At 37.9% G+C, this 20,793-nt stretch overlaps 1 protein-coding gene across 1 annotated transcript; it reads left to right on the top strand.

Moving 5' to 3' along the window:
* The first annotated feature begins 5,397 nt into the window (after nucleotides 1-5,397).
* Nucleotides 5,398-20,230, top strand: NAPG (NSF attachment protein gamma). The gene is made up of 12 exons (XM_062570119.1): nucleotides 5,398-5,533; nucleotides 7,422-7,489; nucleotides 8,721-8,805; nucleotides 9,391-9,408; nucleotides 9,970-10,000; nucleotides 11,486-11,595; nucleotides 11,725-11,791; nucleotides 12,450-12,520; nucleotides 13,725-13,803; nucleotides 14,415-14,494; nucleotides 16,002-16,131; nucleotides 17,087-20,230. Exons 1-12 carry the CDS (start codon nucleotides 5,478-5,480, stop codon nucleotides 17,234-17,236), a joined length of 945 nt encoding a protein of 314 aa, XP_062426103.1. The 5' UTR covers nucleotides 5,398-5,477; the 3' UTR covers nucleotides 17,237-20,230.
* The last annotated feature ends 563 nt before the right edge of the window (nucleotides 20,231-20,793 follow it).

The following is a 20,793-nucleotide window of genomic DNA, read 5'->3' as shown; positions in this document are numbered from 1 at the left end:
CCAGACAAATTCTATGGAAATAACACTGAGGAAAGAGAAAGAAAAGGAACTGAAGCATTGAGGTGCTGGCACTGGGAGTCACTTGGAGTGATTGCAGAACAGATATAACGGGCCCACAAAGTGTCTGAGCCCATTGTTCATTAGTATTAGTCTGACTGGGAGGAGGAATATGCAGGTCCCTCTCCTTTCCTTATAGGCACTTTCCTCACCATGGTAGCTTAGCAGTTGTTATACTAGTTATGACTTCAACCCAGACACTAATAAATTATAAGAAATTTCCACATGCTGCTGCCAAAAGAGGGTGTCAGTCAGAGCTAGAAAATTCAGACCAAAGAAAACTGAAATTCACTTTCCAGATCTAGAGGAGCAAAGCAGAAACCAGCAGTTGAATTCAAATACACCCACCTAGAATTGGTCCCGACTTCCTGAACAAACATGTGACATATACATGATAAAGGAAAGTGAGACTTAATTAGGGAACAAAAGTAACTGGTCTGTTCTCAATATAGAGAGGCCTAGATGAATATCAGTTTCTATACCCATTGCTAAGAATGACATCTATAGATATCCAGCCCTATTGATAGGCATCAACACCTTTCAATCTCAACAAGCTTTCACTCTGAGAACAAGTTTGCCTTTGGTAGGCACCAACAACTATTGGCATTGATATGCATAGATGTCTATCAATTTCCATACCTATTGAGAGGCACCTACAGTTTTTGCTCTCGGACCAATTTTGCTCTCCATAGGCACCAACGACTATCAGTATTGACCACTGTAAATATCCAGAGGCCTCAATGAATATCAATTTCCAAACATATCACTAGGGAATAACACTTATAGATACCACTCCCCATCGAAAAGCCTCAATACCTCTCCATCTCAAGAAACACTGATTCTTATCCATCTCCATACCTATCAATAGGGATTGACATCAATAGGTATTGGTACTTATAGATAATTGATATCAATCCCTAAAGATAGCCATCAATAACTCTTGAACTTGACTGGCATAGAGAGTTCGTTCTTAGACTGACTTTGCTCTCGGAACAGATCAACAACTACCAGCATTGACTGTTTCCAATAGCGAGAGCCCTCAATGAGTATTGAATGGCAGCAGAATTGTCAGGGAATGACATCTATAGATATCTATCCCTATTGATAGGCATCAATAACTTTGGATGTTGACAGGCATTGAGGCCCATTGACTTCTCTAACTATTGAGAGAAACTGTCATGGATATGTACCGATAGTTATGGAAACCTAGTTGATAGGTATTGAAATTGACAGGTGTTGATGATTGTCACCAACAGGTATTGATGTACCTGTAGGTTGATGCCTAGCAAGATCAAACTCAGTGGGAGACCAAAAGCTATAGATTTCTGTCAAGATCAAGAGGCATCAATGCCTATAGATAGGTGTTGATATTGATACCTACTGATCCCTGTCAATAGGTATCTAAGGTGAAAGGCATCGATGCCTGTTGATATTGAGACATATCAATGTCCATAGTCGTTGGTGCCTTCCAAGAATAAATTTGTTCTCAGAGTAAAAACTATAGATACCTCTCAAAACCAAGAGGTATAGAGACCTATAGATAGGGCTGGATAACTCCAAATGTTGTTCCCTATCAGTACATCTGGAAACTGATAATGAGGCCTGTCCATACTGAAAATTGTCAATATTGACAGTCATCAGTGCATACTGAGAGCAAAATCAAACATTCTAGATGCCAGTCGAGACTGAGAGTTATTGATGGCTATATATAGGCACCAAGATTACTCCCTGATCACCTCAGGTTTGAATATGCCTGAGATTGGAGGCAGGATAGTGGTAGGGGCAGGGGTTAAGATTAGGGTTAAGAGAGATAGAAAGCATAGAGCCCCATGTGGAGTGGGCCCACAAAGGAAATGCTAAAGGAAATGCCGTGCTGCACCAATGTTGCTCTCGGCACAACTTTTTTCATTTTGGACAGAAAGAGGGCTGGAGGGCGAAAGGTTCAGGCCATACCTAAACTTAGCGTCTGTGTCAGGGCTGGGGTTAGGGTTAGGAGAGAGAAAGTGTAGAGTCCCACATGGAATATGGCTGCAAAGGGCATCCCAAAGGAAATGCATGCCTGCACCAACATTGTTCCCAACACAACTTTTTCATTTTGGTCAGGAAGAGGACTGGAGCACTCAGGTTCAGGCCCTGCCTAATATTAGGGTCCATATTACACAGTTGGGGTTAAGGTTGGGGTTAGGAGAGAGAAAAAGAGCAGAGCCCCATGCGGGGTGGGGCTGTAAAGGGCATGCCAAAGGAAAGACGAGGCTGCACCATAATTTCTCTCTGGACTACTTTTGCCTCTTTGTTACGAATGGGCCTGCAGGATTAGTTCTGGAAATCATTACTTTGAGTCTTTTCAATACAGACAATGGTCTATGTTGATATTTGTCAGTGCCTATGGGCAGCGAAATTGGTCTGAGAAGGAAAGCTATAGATGCCTGTTGACAATGAGAGGTCTCGACGTGTATTGATGCTGATCTCTTACAACAACAGCACTCTGAAAGAAGCCCAGGCTGTCTTTAAAGCAGCTGTGGATGGGCCCAGCCATAATGCTGAAGATGTTGTCCACCAGCTGCCCATCTCCAGCCTTTTGCCAGAGCTAGGGCCCTGTCAAATCTACATAGGTGATTTTTAATTTATTTCAGACAAAATGAGCTGTTAGTTTATGCCTTTCATTTTTGTCAGTCTGGTGCCTTTGGTTAAAATGGCTCACATCTAGAAATTTTTAGATCACAGACAGAAACTCTCTAGGGACTGGTGATGAGTGTCTGAAGACTGACTAAAGGTGAATGACTTATTGCAGAGTTGTTTACCTAGTAAACAAAATGTGTAAGACATACTGAAAGGTTGTGGTTTTCAATGCTATCGCTTTGTGTTTTTTCACATTGTACCTGGACATTTTTAAACAACCAAATTATAATTCACAGCTCAGCAGGAGATGCTGTGATATGGCACTTCCCAGATGTAAATCTCCAGAGGTTTCATTTCTACAAAAGAAAAGCTACCCAGGAATACCCTATTTCATTAAAAACTAGTCTTCAGATCTTTCATCTGGTCATTCCAGTATGAAGTGTAACCAGACAGTGCATATGTGTAGTTTCATCAGAAACTGAATAACTATTTATAAGCCAGGGAACACAGCAGGCAACACACTAACACAAATAAAATAAATAAATCAATCATTAATGGGGGGCTTTAGAAGCATTCTCTGAGATTATTCTCCCCCTTTAATACAGCAGCTCTATGATTTCATTTTCACAATACAAACTTTTCTTTTTTTGAAACACATTGCAGCAAGGTCACAGTTATATAGCCAAATCTATTCTGGTAAGGGAAAAGACAGACATAGTGACAAAAGAATCTCACCAATCATAGCTTCCTATAATTTTTAGCTACTACCAGTGAACATTTGCCAGCAACTTTCTTGAATACGTATTATGCAAGATGTCTCATTAGCTTTTTTTTTTTTTTTCCAGTGGTCCCTCAATCACTCTGTTCTACTTTTGAAAGGACAAGAAAACCACTCTATATCCTTTTTTTCTACTTTGTTCTAGGATACAGAAGGCAATTCAGAACCCTGAGTTTGATGGCTACAAGGTATGAAATAAAGCATGTAAATACTGCCTTTTTTTTCCAGTTAAGGTAGCAACAGTCACGAAGTTCTGATTCCTGTAAGTAATATGGACTTTGAATGGCTCCTATGGTCTGTTACGGAGTTTTTCAAGTTTAACCAACTTCTGCCTTTGCTTTCTGCTCTGCTATGTTGATGAATATTTTTCACATTTAGATTATTGAGAGACAGTAATCATGCCCAAGTTTGGAGAATAAACACTTTTCTGGGCCCATTCAATTACATCTTTTGTTATTCAAGGAGAATAAGGAGTAGAGGAAACTCAATACATATGAACTACAGAACAAGATTTATTTTACTAAAGTAGAATGGGAAGCACTGGAGATAGCTTATACAAATGTTTTCATCACTCTCATGTTTACCTTCGGAGTAAACTCTATGGGAACATCTGAATGGCTGAGGCAACTCCAGTACAACAGTTTTGTCTCAGAACACATATGTAAGAGACACATGGTTCCTAACTTACAAAGCTTTGTTTTCGGATTTTGCTTTGTTTTCAGTGCAAATCTAGTATAGGAATGCATAAGGAATGCTGTCTTAAAAAAAAAAAAAGAGAGAGAGAGAGAGAGAGAGAGAGAGACCTTACATTTGCGCTCTCTATATTGAAATGGGCTTGAGGGCAAAAATTTCACTTTAACACTTAAAAGGAACAGCAGGGCCAGGGTTATTTGCATTTCAGTGACAGGTGTAATTGCACAGATGCAGGCATGATAAAATTGGTTTACTGCAGAGTGATACTAAAACTAGCAAAGGGGTAGTAACAAAGATTTTAGTGTTTCAGTTCAGCTACTGAGTGTATTACTGAGGTAAAGTATGCAATTGAGTAGCCTGTATTAGCTACTCAGGCATGCCCAGCCACCACTCATGCTTTCAACTTCAGATTTCCAGGCAGTCACCTTAACTGGAAACAGCGTCTGCTTTTTACAGCTACTAAATTAGCTAGAAGAGAATGTCTCAGTAAAAACACCTCTGGAGACTTGTTAGAGAGCAGGGCAAGTTGTGATTTTGATCCATGAATTGTACATTTTTTACACCCAAGTGGCCTGCAAAATGGCTGCAACACAACCAAAAATCCATGTTCCCACACAGGCCAACCAAGAAATAATACTAGGTGGAAGAAGGAGGTAAGAAGGCGAGTTGTAATCTCTGCAAGAAAGCCCAGCCCTAGTTTGACAGGGAAGGTCATTCCATTTTAAAGCTCTGGGAAGCATGGGCCTGTGCTCGCTTACATTTTCTAAGCAGCTTCTGTTGGTTTTAGGGATGACAGGGCTTGAGACTCGAGGCACGGAAGCGCCTTCCAGCTCTCCACCACTAAAATAGGGCTGTGGCACCACACGGCCTCAGGCCCTCCACTCCCGCCAAAGTGGACAGCCAGTCACCTGCCCAAGCACCAACAAGCGACACCACAGATAAGGGCGCCCGGGGAAGGGCGGAGCAGTTTCCTCAGGCAGACACCTGGGAAGCAAACACGCGGCCCCTTCAGCCGCCACGGTACAACCTCCGCCACGCTGCCCCGCCCCGAGGCGGCGGCGGCGGCGGCGGCAGCGGCGGCAGCGGCGGCAGCGGCAGCAGCAGCAGCAGCAGCAGCAGCGGCTGCTGCAACGGCCGTAACGGCCGCGCTGAAGCAACGCCCCGCCGGGGCGCTAAGCCCCGCCCCGCGCCGGCGCCGTTAGGACCCGGAAGCTCGCGTGCCTCCCCCCCTCCCTCGCTGTGCCGTGGGCCCCGCGGCGTTCCGTAGCGCGAGCGGGAGCGGTTCCGTAGCGCGCGCGCCCACGTCGCCCGTCTGCGGAGGGCTGGGGAGATGGCGGCGCAGAAGATAAACGAGGCGCTGGAGCACATCGCTAAGGCGGAGAAATAGTGAGTGGCGAGAGGGCGGAGGGATCGGGAGAAGAAGCTGGCAAGCGACGGAGGCGGCTGCCAGCTCAATGGCCGGACTACCAGGCCCGACTGCCCCGCGGAGGCGCTGTATCGTTTGCTGCCCGAGCGGGGCCCCGCGGAGTGCGTTGCTGGCCGCCGCGTAATGGTGGGGCTGCTGCCTGCCGCGTTAGTGCAGCAGCTTGTAACTCTCACCGCGCCGCTGGCCGGCGGCGGCGGGAGGGGGGGGGCAAGGTGTCCTGGGAGCTGTAGTGCTCCCTGGCGCTCTGCTGGGGGGCGGGAATCTCGCACGGACTACAACTCCCAGAATGCCCCTGGCGGGGCCTGGCAGGCGGTGGGGAGATGGCGGCGTCATGGGGGGCCCGAGAGGCAGAGCCGGGCTGGCGTCGGCTGCTCGGCGCCCGTCCCGCTTCGGGGCACACCCTGCCCGCCGGGAGTGGGTGCAGAAAGGCTCTTCGCTGTCCCAAATGCTGAGAGTAAAGCGGTCCCGAGACTAGGAGGTGGTGGAGACCGTAGGGCTTGGGGGCCTTGAGCCTGAGCAGGTCCTTAAAGACCGTGTAGGGTCCTTGCTCTACAAGTGGGTGGACGTCACGGGGAGTCACTGCTGCCCCCTTGATAAAGTTATTAAGAAAAAAGACAAATGGGAGAAAAGAGAGATCTGTGCTTAGAAAGTTTAACATCTGTCTATGCTAACCTTTGAATGTGGATTTTAATAGAGAATACAGCCATTTTGCTTATAAGTTTCAATTTCACAGACTGTAGTAATGGAGTTGATTGTTTCACAGATGTTGTAGTTTTAATAACAGTAATTGCAAGCAACCTAAAAATCAAGAGTCAGAAGTATAAAGTGCCATAGTGGTGAGAACCTTCAACTTAACAAACCCTTACCAGAGCATCATCTTCAAACTGACTGACCGAAAGTGTCATTCAGCAGAATTCACTTGAGCTTATCCTGGAACACACTTGAAACAAATACTCTTAACTCACATGTTGTATGTAGATTAAAGAGGAGTGTATTTCAGTTCAATGTATTTGTGCCTCTACCTATGATAAAAATAACACAATATAAAGGCTTACTTTAGAAACAGTGTACAGTGGCTTTCCCCCAGTGAAAATGGCAAAGCTAATATAGAATGTATACAGCCATTTTTCCAAATATAAGCGTGTTTTGCATCTGAAGTGTCTGGCTACAACAAATGTGGATATGAACTCTTAATTTTATTAACTTTATGTATGTATGTATATAAATATATTTTAATGAGGAAGTAATATTGAAGTCATTCTTGCCTGATGACTTACCTTATTTTGATAGGTGTATTTTTACCCTGCTAAATATGTAGCATCACTTAGTGTCATGATCTATTGTGTATGTATCCATGAGCAATATATGAGGCTTTGTCTTTGTGTTGGTAGGTAAGTTCTTTTGTTTGTTTGTATGTGGAATGGAGATTGATAATTCTTGTAAGCAAAAAAATGACTCCGGAGGAACACTGGAAACCTTCATGATATTTACCACAATCCCTGGTAATATATTTTGTTATTAGAAATCTTGAAATACCAGGTTGGTATAGGTGGATGTATTCTTCTTTTGTTGACTGCCTACTATTGGAGAGCAGGTAAGTGGACTTCTACGGAGTAGAGGTAGGAGCATGTTAAGACAGGGCAGGTAACTATTAGAGATGGCTGCAGTGCTTAATGCTGGCATTGTTTGAAATTGCACATATTTTTGTTGCAGTGCCACAGTCGTATTGGCATATGGCTAATTCATCTTTTTCAGAGATTGTTTAAAGTTTTAAATATGCATAAGTTCTTTGAAAGTAAAACATAAAAATATTACTAGTTTTTAATGGGTCTTTTTCTTGCATTTTAGTCTGAAAACTGGATTCTTAAAGTGGAGACCAGATTATGACAGTGCAGCTACGGAATATGGGAAGGCAGGTATGGATGGCTGTAAATATGGGAACATGCTTTAGATTTTCAAAATACTTTTTTATCTTAATCTCAAATAATTTGTGTCTTTTCAATTTGTTATTATGTAAGTAAAACTGTTATGAAGCCTAAAGTTAAAAGAAAAAAGGGAAACAAAATCTTAGTAGCACTGTAAAATAAATTTTAAATTATACTTGGAGAAATGGAATAGTTGTAAGCTTGGAAAAAATTTATTGTGATGTCTACCATGGATATTACTATGTATTGTAAAACTAAACTTTCCTTTGTTCACTTATCCACTCCTAAATCTTATGCCTTATCCAACAACAAATATTCTAGCTGTTTTTAAAACTTTGCTTTTTCATCACCTTTTGAAGCATCACCCAACTGAGACTGTCTCAGTAAAGTAGAGATGCTGCCATGTTTTTTAGACATAGTAAAACTGTTCTCTGCTTTTGCAAGTGTCATACCAAATACAAAATTCTTCTGTATTGTTTTCTTTTTTTTCCCCACCATTTTAAACTGTTTCCTTCTTTCTGTTCATAGTAATTTATCTTTGCAGGGAGCAGAAATGCTCGTAACACTAGGCATTCCTACTATTTGTTTAAGCCTGAATTAAAAAAAAAATAGTTGGAAGAGCAAGTTATTGATAGCAGTTGGAAGTCACTGGAACATTTTGAAATAAAAAGGAAAAAAAAAATCAAGTCCTACTTGAACATGTAATCTCTATAAGAGGCGCATATTTGCATCCTGAAGTAGCTGAGGGAGGTGTTCCAAGTATTGTTGCAGGTGTTGTAGGTATTGTTGATGGCATGCTTTTCTAACATGCAGTTTGAAATCAGAATAAAGCACCATTTCTTACATTCTAGAAACTATAATGCTGTAGCAGTTTTGTATAACCTTTAATGATTAAATATATATATGTATGTATTCTTGTAATTCTGTAACTAATATGTAGAATGAGTGATATTCCAGTATTCAGCTAAATGCAGTGTGTGTGAGGTATGGTACCAAAGTGCAGTTGACAAATGTTTTTAATGGTAGCTAAGTGACTAATGAAGCAAGGAACACTGTCATGGGATTTTTTGGAAGAGGTTGTTAGACTGTAACCACTCATCTAAAGAGTCTGTTTCTCTGAGTGGCTAAATACTTGAGCAGAAGTGCTTAAAAAAAGAAAAATAACAAGCTGTAATTGAGAACTTCTTCTTTTTTTTTTTTTTTTTTTTTTGCTTTCTTGCAGCTGTTGCTTTTAAGAATGCCAAGCAGTTTGACCAGGCAAGGGAAGCCTGTTTACGGGAAGCTGAGGCACATGAAAACAATAAAGCGTATCTTTTCATTGATTGTTACTCCTTTTTCCAAGAGGATGACTAGTTGCTACTTAGAACTGGGTAATAGGGGTTGGTAGAAGATGTATTTAATATATTTTCGCATTTCATCAACCTAACAAAGTTCTTACAGGACTCTTCTTGTGTGCAGTGTGGGAAAACTGAAAAAAAACTTTTTGTAGAAAACTTGTGGTGTTTGGAATAATACCTGGAGTGATAAGGTCCTGACCAGTGCTTGAGATGTCTAGGTGCTGCTGCAGAAATGAATGTTTTTTCAGAATGCCTACAAACATAAACTAATTGCAATTCTGGCATTATTATGGTGTTTGTAGTTCTACTTAGTAGCCAGGAACACCTTTTAAATGGGCTCTTACGACTTTGTGCACGCAGTTATACTTCAGCATTTGTGTTTATGACATCCTTAGATCTGCTTATTTTTGAAACTTTGTTTGCATACTTAGATTTGCCTTTTTGAGATTCATCTCTCTGAACTTAGTACTTGTATAATATTTTCTCCCCTAATTTATTAATCTGCATTTACATTTTTATGGCTTTTGTCCTTGACTTTGACTCTGTTACTTCTAGTCTCTTCCATGCTGCCAAGTAAGTACAGATGCACTGAGTGATCTGAAACTGGTTTTCCAGAACATGATACATAATTTTGATCTTGCTGTAGCAAGTGGTATGGTTTGGCTTGTTTCACTAGTTCAAAATCTATTCACTGAAAGCATGGGCTAGGAAAGTCTGAAAAACTGCAGTAGCTATCTGAAGAAACTGATAATCTTGACATCTTCCACCACCTTTTAATGTCAATTATTTTTTTCTTAAATAAACTGTATTTGGAATTTTCTACTGTTGACTTTACTTACATGTTTCTTTAAAGCAAGCAAGTAGTGACTAACAATCTAAATGTTGCCAGTGGATTGGATTGTAAGAATAGATTTTCATGGGAGAGTGTAAAGTCCGGTTGAAATACTTCATTGATGAAGGATAGTCTTACTCATGTATTGTCTCATCAAATCAAATACTAATGTTTTGGGGATGTGCAAGCTTCAGGTATTAACAGGAAAGTGATAGCTGATGCAGGTTGCTGCATAGCAAGACACATGCTACAGCTTATTGAGATACACCATGTCTAAATAAATCTTAACTTTCTCTTTACAGAGCTTATGAACAAGCTGGCATGATGTTAAAGGTATTTTTGTTGACTAGTTTTTATCAAAAAGCTTTCTTTACAGTGAAGAATATTGTGCATTGAACTATTTCAAAATATATGTAAATGAATTGCATGTTAAAGTAGTTGTGGTCTTTTGACTCATAGTCCCCATGAAAACCCTCACTAGTTTAGGGAAGTTACACTATAATTGCAAGATTTCTTTCTTTTTTTTTTTTTCTTTCCTTTTTTAGAAAGAAAGATGAGGACCTTATCAGAGGGTAGCAAAAGGGTGGTAGTTCTACTTTAAACTTCCACAAGTTCATGCATTACATGGGGGGGGGGGGGAAGTAATTGTGCACTCAAGTCAGGCTAGATCGAAGTAAGGGATGTAAGGTCATATTCTAGTTCTCAATTTACCACATAATGCTAAGTTTTTTTTTTTTTTCTGATAATATCAGTAAAAGAGCAGCTCTGAAAAGAGGATTGGGAGAATCAGGTTTTGTTATAGGATTGTGTTGATCTTTTTATTTCTGTTGGGATCACTAAAATAAAAGTATATCCAGCAATGTTTAGAAGTTGTACTGTGACAAGACCATTTTGTTTTGCCTGTCTGTGCCAGCAGTACTTGCTTTATAGGCTGTTGAAATTGCATTCTTGGTCAAAGTATTTTATTCATGTGAGAGAAATATTTTTTTCCTATATTTGACATAGGGTAGTATGAATTTTACGTAATTCTTAAATGCATATTTGCTAAATACTAACTTGACAATCCAATAACCCTGTGATATCATGTATATAGTTAGGTGTTGCCTAACCTTTCAGTAAAGTTTTGGTGACATCTCCAAGCTTCATGCAGTAGATCGTTATAAACCTTATGATCATTAACTCTGCTGGTCTAATTTGGTTGCTTATCAGAATCCTGATAGTGATCTTTTTGAGTGTGCTTTAGTTACTCAGTAGTTGTGTAGATTACTAGGCGAAATAATTTGAGCTTTATTTAAATCAGTGCATATTAAGGTTGCTACTTACAAGTCACTTTTATGGAATTTGTCAACTTCCACTAGCTCCTCAAATCTGTGAATAAAAATTGAAATCATAATCTAGTGTTTGATGCTCTAGGGGAAGCTCAGTAGATCTGTGGCTGCTGTTTAGATGCGCTCTAGCTGCTTGTTTAATTAGACTACTATTAACATATTTACTGCCTAATTGAAATCTGCAGAGGGAGAACTAGTTGGACTGACTGTATCACTGTAAGTGACTGCCTGTGTGGTTACTTACCTCTATGCTTAATTGAAAGAATATAAGGAGTTTGCTGAACTGAATGCTTGACTTGTCCCTTTACAAATGCATGGTAATGCAGAAGGCACATTTTTACATGTCTGTATGATTATATATGTTCTGTTATTTTGTCTCCTTACAAGTCAAGACATCTAAATAAATACAGTATTACAGCTTGCCTTCATTTGGTTCATTATACATAAGCAGAGTTCCTGATAGTGATGTCCTTCCAACTCTGTCTTGCAGGAGATGCAGAGGCTTCCTGAAGCGGTTCAGCTGATTGAGAAAGCCAGCATGATGTACCTGGAGAATGGAACACCAGACACAGCAGCTATTGCACTGGAACGGGCTGGAAAGTAAGTCATTGGTGGCTAGAATGCATGCTTGGTGTTGGTATTGCTCTGTTTTTATCCCTGTCTTGTTGATGCTTTTAGGTAAAGATATCTTAATTTGATCTAAAGATAAATGATTAATATTCATTACAGGTTAATTGAAAATGTGAGCCCAGAGAAGGCTGTACAGCTCTATCAACAGGCAGCATCAGTGTTTGAAGTAAGTTTAACTGTTTCTTATTTTGCAAGCAAAGAAATTTACAATGTCTGAAAGTAGACTGACTTGAAGGAATTGGTGTTTAGAATCAGCTGTAAGTTTAAGTAAAACCTGAGCTCGGATTTTAAATTATTTTTTCATTCCTTTCACAACAGTGGCCAGGTAATGGAGCTGAAGACTTCTTCAATTATAGAAGTGAGGAGTTGATTTTCTTTGTGTATGTTTTTCTCAGTTTTGCAGTTAGAATCTGCATTTTCATATGTTGTAAGCTTTCCTATCTTTTATCAGACAGTGTGGAGAGGGAAGGAGTGTTGTCCAGAGGAAATTTAAACAGAGACATTCTCCTATCTACTGTCAGTCTGGATGCTGTACATGTCTTGATGTGAATGACACATACAGGCAGATTTTACCAAGATGTAGAACAGATCTCACAGCTGTAACATTTTGGGGGGGAATTTTTTTTTGCTTTGCTTTCTAGATCCGTATGGGAGGGAGCTGGCTGTGGGACTTGTACCCCAATACTCTTCATGTTTCCTTTCAGTTTGAGAGCTATAGCAGAAAAGTTGTTTGAGCGACAGACAACATACTTAGGTTAAGATCTAGTGGTCTTAATCCTATGCAAATGAAATATGAATGTATGAAATTTTTTGTTCTTCTCTAGAATGAAGAACGTTTACGGCAAGCTTTAGAAATGCTAGGGAAGGCGTCAAGACTTCTAGTCAGAGGACGCAGGTATAGCTTTATACCTATCTTTTTGAAATACAATTTAATAGTGAATTTCACTGACTGCTGTTAGGTTTGTATACTGTTACTCGAAGTTATTTTCTGAGAAGTGCCTAATACTAAATTTCGGTTTCTATGGGAGGATATACTGGACTACCACATTCATCCAGGAATTACCTGTTTTGTGTTCTGGGATGGCAGAAGGTGCAAACTGTAAAACTTTTGTGTTTAGTGAAGAATATCTAGAAAGGACATACCCCAATATTTATTAATTCTTAAACTACTTCATGAAATTATTTTTTCATCCAGCTGTGCTTTGTAGTAAGTTCTTGAAAGTCTTTTATAGCTGGGGAATATAAAATAGGGGAATTAAGGGACTAACCTGAGGAAAGAAGTCTGTTACAGTTTGATTCTAGACTTCTTAGAGTATGACTTAGAGCCTCAATAGCAATTTCTTGTTGGTTGCTGTCACAAAACTTGACCTTCAGTTTAGCATAGACTTGCTTAACTGAATTGCACATCTCCTTTAAGAAATTGTCCTAGTTTGTATTTCTAACTGTTTTCTGAGCTGTGTTTCATGGTATGGTTGCAGTCAAAAAAGAAACTTGCAAAGAAACTTGAAAATCTTTTCAGTAAAAGAGCAAGTCAGCATATCTTCTGAACTTCTGAAATATTTGGTTGCTTTGCTACTTTATAGTTCGTATGCTGAATCATTTCTAAAAGTTTGGAACACAGTGATTAAAAGGGATATTCAAACTAGAAACTGGTTTCTATGACTATCTTGATAATTCGTGAATATCAGATGTATTGATAGCTTATATTAAACAAAATCTTTAGTAACCTAATGACATAGAGAAATCTATTGGGGATATTCTACAAGCTTTCATCTTGTGAATTGTTATGAAATGCACGTGAATAAATACGATACGTTTTTGGCTTGCATGTATACAAAAGGACTTGTTGGTAGTGTGTGTGTGGTTTGTTTTTTTTTTTTTTTTTTTTAATCTACTCTGTCAGTAAGACCTGTGGTGTATTTCAGCTGTGTTGTTTTTTTTTTATTTATTTATTTATTTTTTTTTTTATTGAGGCAAACTTGCAGGTGAATTAGTTTAACTAAATAACTTGGATTTTACCACCTATGAAGACTTAGTAGCTTGTGGTTCGCTATGCTGATTTCATGGTACTGATTGTCGTAACTGGTTTTTTTTTTTAGATTAGATGAGGCTGCATTGTCTCTGCAAAAGGAAAAAAGTATTTATAAGGAAATTGAAAATTATCCAACATGCTATAAGGTAAAAATCTAGGTGACACTTTCTGGTGATGTGTTTTCAGTTTTTCTGGGGAACCTGTAGATAACAGTATCTTGCCAAAACTACTGGACTATAATAGTTAATGGATGAGCCTTCAAACTGATTTGGTCTTCTGTTTTGGAAGGTGAACTTATTTGTCTTGAAACTGGAAGGAAGAGGAAAAAGAGAAGGCATGAGCATTTTCTGATTGTATTTTTTTATAGGATTATCTGGTCTGCATTAGTCTAGAGGTTGTTTCTTCCACCATTCTAACTAGAATTACTTGCTTTTGAATTCTGAATAAGAATTTTAGCTAGTTGTGAGGTTTTAGCCTTACAAACCACAGAAAGAGAAAAACATAAAATAAAATAGGCCTTGCTTGGTGCAACAGTTGATCACAATGTTACAGGAGCTAATCTGTTTTAATACCGGATGGGGATCTGGCTTACAACCTTTTTCCTGCATTGTTCTGACCCACTTGTTCCACTAAGTATGATCATTACAGACTCTACTGATCTTTTCATGCTAAATATTAACAGTCCAGCAACTTCCTTATAATTTACTGTTTGTTCCTCTAAAGAATCATGAGGATGTTTTTTTGTTTTTTTTTCCAGAAGACTATTGCTCAAGTCTTGGTTCATCTTCACAGAAATGATTATGTTGCTGCAGAAAGATGTGTGAGGGAAAGCTATAGGTAAATCTGCTTTACTGTCTTCTAAATTTAAGCTGAGTGTTTATTCATGTAGATCTATCCTTATTAAAGAGGTCTGGAAGCGTTCTCTTGAAATAAGTTTTAAGCCTGTACTTCTGTTGACTTAATGTTCTAGTAAGAACATTATGTTCTAATGTTTTCTAGTAGGTAACAATTGGGAAATGGTTTTTCAGTCTTTAGATTTAGCTCTAATTGCTATGATGATACTTTTATGAACCTAAAACAAAAGGTTAATTATAAATGGGTACTTACATGTGACAAGTAAAATGAGAGGGAAAATAGACGTTCTTCAAATCTCTTCATTGCTAAGAACTGAATAGAATACTATTATGGTTGGAGTTCTTGCCTTACTGATTTCCTGCAATGTTTTCTGTCTTCGAGTTGTTTATTTTTCAGACTGAACAGAGATGCAGAGATGCATTAACAGTTGTAAACAAATGTTCAGAATTAAAGGGGGGACTTTCTGGAAATTGCTAACTGAGTTTACTTTTTCCAGATTTTTTTTTCTGTCATGTTAGGTGTTGACCCCCTTTAAAAGTTGAAATTCTAACTTGTGATTACTATGTTTTATTATGATTTGAGGATAGAAATGTGGATTGCAGTCTTAAAATACACAATAGCGGTATCCGTGAGTAATCAATTAAACTATCTAGTGTGGTAATTTGATTGAGGAAAAGATTCATCTGAGTATATTTTTTTTAAAAAAAATCTTTGCTTGTGAATTATTGTGGCTGGGCTGAAGTAGGAGATCTTACCCTTGTGCTTGGATTTTAGTCATGGTGGAAGAAGAGAAGCATTCCTTTTTTTGTGTTCTTTGAACACTTGATTGAACTGAAAAATGATTAAGAAAGCAGGAACTAGTCCAATTGAATACATTGAAATGAAGAAGATAACTTTTTGTGCATTCAAGAGAGTGTTCTGCTATCAGTATCTGGATTAGTACTTAAACCATGGTTCCAGATGCTTTTCCAGCAACTTTCTTCATTTCAACTTTCATTAGAACTTCAGTGACAAAATACTGAAACTACATATTTTTACTTATACTACATTTTTAGGGAAATGACTTGAACATGTGTTCAAGTTAAACATACTTTATTTTTAGTAATAAGTTCAAGATCCATCTTTAAACAACTTGATCATATTTTCCAAGTGCTCAATACGTATTTTGTATAGAAATTCAGTACAAAATTTTTCTGTATGTACAGTGGAAGAAAAGTTTATTGACTAGTCAGCAAAAATTGAAAATGCTAATATTGTGTCTCAGAACTCTGATTAATTTGCATGTAGAAAATTATAATATTGAGGAAAGTTAAAGTTTCTAGGTACCTAGGGAAATCAAAGTGATTGGACAGTTTAATAGAATGAGCAGGTCATCAGATTCTTACAAGCTGCCTACTCTTCTGATATTAATGAGCAATATTTAAAGACAGATAGCTAGGTGTTGAGTGGATGTCTGAAATATCTTAAATGAACTCTGAATTTTCTGAAGTATACCAGGATTTAATGGAAGTGAAGACTGTGCTGCACTAGAGCAACTTTTAGAAGGGTATGACCAGCAAGATCAGGATCAAGTTTCTGAAGTTTGTAATTTACCACTTTTCAAGTACATGGACAATGATGTAAGTAGACAGTTCTTGTATTTTTTTTTCATAATCTTTTATTCAGAAGAAAAAGTAGAGAGAGATTCATGTATTTTTTTGCAGCTTACTCTTTCCTCTTATCTTGTGCCCATGAACTTTTCATATTTTTCACTTTGCTGCCTGCAGCTGTGAAGTCTTGCATTGTTGCAACTTTTTGATGGTGGAAGACTTGGATGAAAAAGCAGTTTGTAGTGGATATGCTGAGTGTGTAAAGAATTGATTAAGTTCCATTTTGCCTTGTTCCTTTTGATGATGGAACGCTTCACTGCAAATGCTTTAGCTCAGAAATACCATATAGCCAGTATGCTTGTGTAATCATTTTACGGTTGGAATGTGATGTCTACAGGATAGTGTTGGTGGGTGGGGTTTTTAAGCACTTACTCCCTTACAAATTACCAATGTTACTTACTAATTAGTAAAAGATTTTTTTTTTCTATTTGAAGAAAGTAGCAGCCATGAAGTAAAGGAGACATCCAGCCATCTACATTTTATATGTTGTCTAGTTTTACCCAATCTTTACAATTTAGCATTATAGTAAAGGTATTAATTTTACTGTAAAACATCTGTAAGACTCTTTATATGAACTATCACTAGGTAGTGTGCACCAAGCTACACACTGAAGGTGCTTTTTACATAGAACTTGAAAAACTGAAACTGTGATGTGGCCAGATTGTTTTATAAAGTAGTCTATAATTTTATAATAGACAGATCTTATTTCTCACTTACCAAAGCATTAGATGGAAAAGTGAAGCAATGTTAGTCTTATTCTAAACCTGAAAAATATACTCTGAGAGCATCTTCAGTCAGTTTTCTGTACTGAATGTGACTCACTTTATGTGTGTATTGTTAACTCCAGTGAATTCTGTGTAGTGTAATTCAAGTAAACTTTACTACTGTGTGAGTATAGAAGTTAAAATTGTCTTGTTTTTTTTAGTATGCCAAACTAGGTCTTACTTTGGTGGTCCCAGGAGGTGGAATCAAGAAGAAATCACCAAATGCTGCACAAGACAAAGCAAGAGGACCAGCCACTGTGGGCTCTCATGCTGAGGAGGAGGAAGATGAATATTCTGGTGGACTCTGCTAGTTGCAGACATAGGTTATCTTAAATACCTGACTTGTTTGTGATGTTGAGCTTATCCAAAGGTACTAGATTTATCAGTACTTCATTGCAATCATGATATGAGAATGCTAATATTAACTTGGCAGCTTTTGGGTACAAAATAGGAAAAAAAGCATGATTGTACCTATCATCTTGAAGCGCTTTTGGTTTCAATTTCTTACCCAGTAGGAGTTTCCTCAGAGCCCTTCCTTCAGTTGATGGGAAAAATGAAAGAGGAATTTTTTATTATAAGCGTAGTTAGAAAGAAACCAAAACTTTGGACAGAAGCACTGAGGTAGGGAGAGAGGAACAAAATTTAAAATGCTGGATTTTGACAGCTGGCACTTCTTAGACCCTAGAACAGGTTTGTGATTATTTTCTGCAAGTTAAAAAGATCATTCATATTGACATTTATCTCCTGTTTGACACTATTTGAGGAAGACTGACTGTACCAGATAGTTCTTGCAAACAAAATAAGATGTTAAAATAATATTCATCAGTGGGTAAAGTTATGTTCAAAATAAACAATGCTCCCACTGGAGATTTTTCTGCTGGTATAAGTACTATCTGCATGAGTCTGGAAAATACTAGGTTAACTAGTTTGATGCTGTTTTACAAGCTTGAAAGTACATACACATGCATCTTTCATTCCAAGAACATTATTGACCTGAAATCTGGAATTACATGTTTGTGTAGTGTTCATAATGTGTATCTTGGGATGAAAGGATTGACAGCCAGCCTTTCTTGTGTTAGTAGTCTTTCCTAAGAAGAGCATGCCATAATCAAAACAGAAACTGAAGGTTGCAGTTAATACGCATTGAAAATAAAGCTCTTCAGACAAGGTTTAGCAAAAATCTAGGTGAAATGTTTGTGAATGTTTGAGCTTTATGAGTATTTCAGGTGTTAATTTCTCATCAATACTGTAGGCTATGAAGACATTTCTTTTATATTTTCAAGGCATAAAACAGCTATTGTTTGGAAATGACACTTTTCAAATTAGCTTAGAATTTATTAACAATAACAAAGTTACATGAAACATCTACTGTGTAGTCTTCCAAAGTAACCACATTTTTAAAGTATCTTCTGCATTTTTAATTTGATTTCAAGTTGTCATGTCTTGTGCAAGCTTCCATAGTGTCTTAATTTGTCAATTTTATGCCTAAAAGTTGGAGACCCTAGAAATGGTATCTGCAGTCTGCTTTTCAGAAGTAGCTAATGAAGATCTGCACTAGAGTGACGTCACTTGGTATCCAGCTGTGACATACGTATGGGTGGTGTGTAATGCCCAGATTTCAGTAAAAGTAGACCAAAAGCACAGTATAAGTGTCAATACAGTTTCTGCTATGTTAAGGAATTAACTGTTTTCAAAAATGTCAAGTGTGTCTGACATAATTCAGAAGGTGGTAAATTTTAAAAAGACTTGCATTAACTTCCCTTGCAGCAGAAGTTGTTAGCAGCATTGTGATGAGGGTACAAGCTACACTTAAGATTCTTATTCAGCATGAGTTTGATAACAATGACAGCTGCTTAGAAGTCACATTCAATTTCCTGGATGTTTGAAGAACTTTTTTTTTTTCCTTTGACTTAGTAATGGCTTGGATTTTAGAGCTACTTGAAAGTACACTGGTGGTTCCTTGTGTGCCAGATAGTTTCCATTTATTATTTAGGAAGATGCTCTTCCACAAAATAGCCTAAATGAAATGTAGCGAGTTGCTTTTATGTCGGAACGATTAGGAATTTACAGGAAGGATGGTTTTGAAGACCCTCCTGCAACTTTACTTTTCTTACCATTGAAGCAACTCACTGCAGTTTACTGAAACTTCTGCCTTCTGGATTTGTTCATGAAGATCATGATGCACTTATGGGGAACTTTAAACGTAATTAAAAAAGGTTACACATTTAGAAGCACTGGGAACACTAAGTAATTTTCTTCAAGCTTTTCCTGCTGCAGATGGCATTTGTACCACTAAGCATTTCGAGTTCTGAAATTAATTTTGTTCAGTAATTCAAAGGAGTCTACTTATTTTTGTGTGTAAACAGTTGCATATATCTGAGAAGACAACATGCGTAGGGGAATAAAACTAATAAAACAGTCTTGTGTCTGTTTGTGCAAGGAATTGCAGATTTGATCGAAATTGTCCTTAAAACACTAATGAGCTCTTAAAAGAAACATTCAAGTTTATGCATTCAGTTTTTAAACAAAGACTACTTTTCGTGTTGCCCTCAAAGAATTTTAGATATGCAATGCTGTCTGTCGTCTTCACTCCCACAGCTTTATTTTTTTTTTTCCTGGGTATCAAACATCCCTGTGCCAAATATAGAAAATCTGGGACAGAAATAATTTGTACTAAACACATTAAGTTGCCATTGAACTAAAAGGGGCTTGTCTCAATCTTAGAAAAATAATCTTAATATTTGACTGCAGTGTTGCTTCAAAGACCAAATCTGCAGAAATGGAAGAGGCTGAAAATGAGATGGTCTATTTTATATAACTTATTCTCTTATTTTAGGTAATGAAAGTGTAATTAAAAATGTTAACTGCCTTTTAGTAAGTGTTTAACTGTAAACCAAGCTGTCTGTATATTGTGTTAGTGTTGTTTCTATCTTTCCAAACAATTTGCACACTTTTGTAATTATTCAAGTAATTTAAAGTGAAAATATACCGTTTAGAGCAGGTGAAAGTTTCCAAAAACATTGGGGACTGTAAGGAAAAATAAAATGAATTTGTGCATGAAGACTGAGATGATCAATGTATATGTAAAATCAGATTATTTCTAAATTATCTCTTATTTAAGACTCAGTATACCCAAATGTTGGTATGAAGTATTCAAGCAATGTGGAAACCTGTGCTTTTTGCTCCTTTTCCGAATCTCTGTGGTGTATTAGAGTATGAAATGTTTTTGTAACAGCTCTGCAGATGCTGCCACTGTGAGAAGAGGTTCTATGTTCAACCAGTATCAAAATAAAACTTGAAATTGATGTTTGTGCTTTCTCCCTTCTTTCAATCAGATCCTGCTGAGCCCTACTACTTGAGAATTGACTGTTATTCCGTAATTTCAAACAGATTTTACAGTGAATGTCTAAGTTCTTGTGTTTTTTTTTTTTTTTTTTTTTTTTTTTTTTTTTTTTTTAAAGTGGAGATGTTACAATCAGGGACTAGGTCTTGGGAGCCTACTGGTTTAATTTTGGATGTTGCATGTTAGTGCTGTCTTAGCAAGTGTCAAACAAACAAACAACCTGCAATGACCCATCACGTTTATCCTGTGTTTTTTCTCACTAATATTTTGGTGCTTATCTGCTGGCTTTCATTCTGAAGATAGCATAACATAATCTGTCTTAGGCAATTCTGCTCACTCAGAATAGGAAAATACTTATGCATTTCACCTTTCATAGTCTGTAACATCTTGGTGATTCCTTGTCACTTCACTTCTCTGAAGGCTTATACTCAGAAAATGTTTTTTTTTATATCAGATGATTGACAGATCTGAATTTGTCATCTTCAACAAACTCAGGAGGAGGGAGGGATGGAACATCAGTTCTGA

This window comes from Rhea pennata, chromosome 2 (assembly GCF_028389875.1).
Source record: "Rhea pennata isolate bPtePen1 chromosome 2, bPtePen1.pri, whole genome shotgun sequence".
Taxonomy (NCBI): Eukaryota; Metazoa; Chordata; class Aves; order Rheiformes; family Rheidae; genus Rhea; species Rhea pennata.
This window is presented reverse-complemented; position numbering and strand designations above follow the sequence as displayed.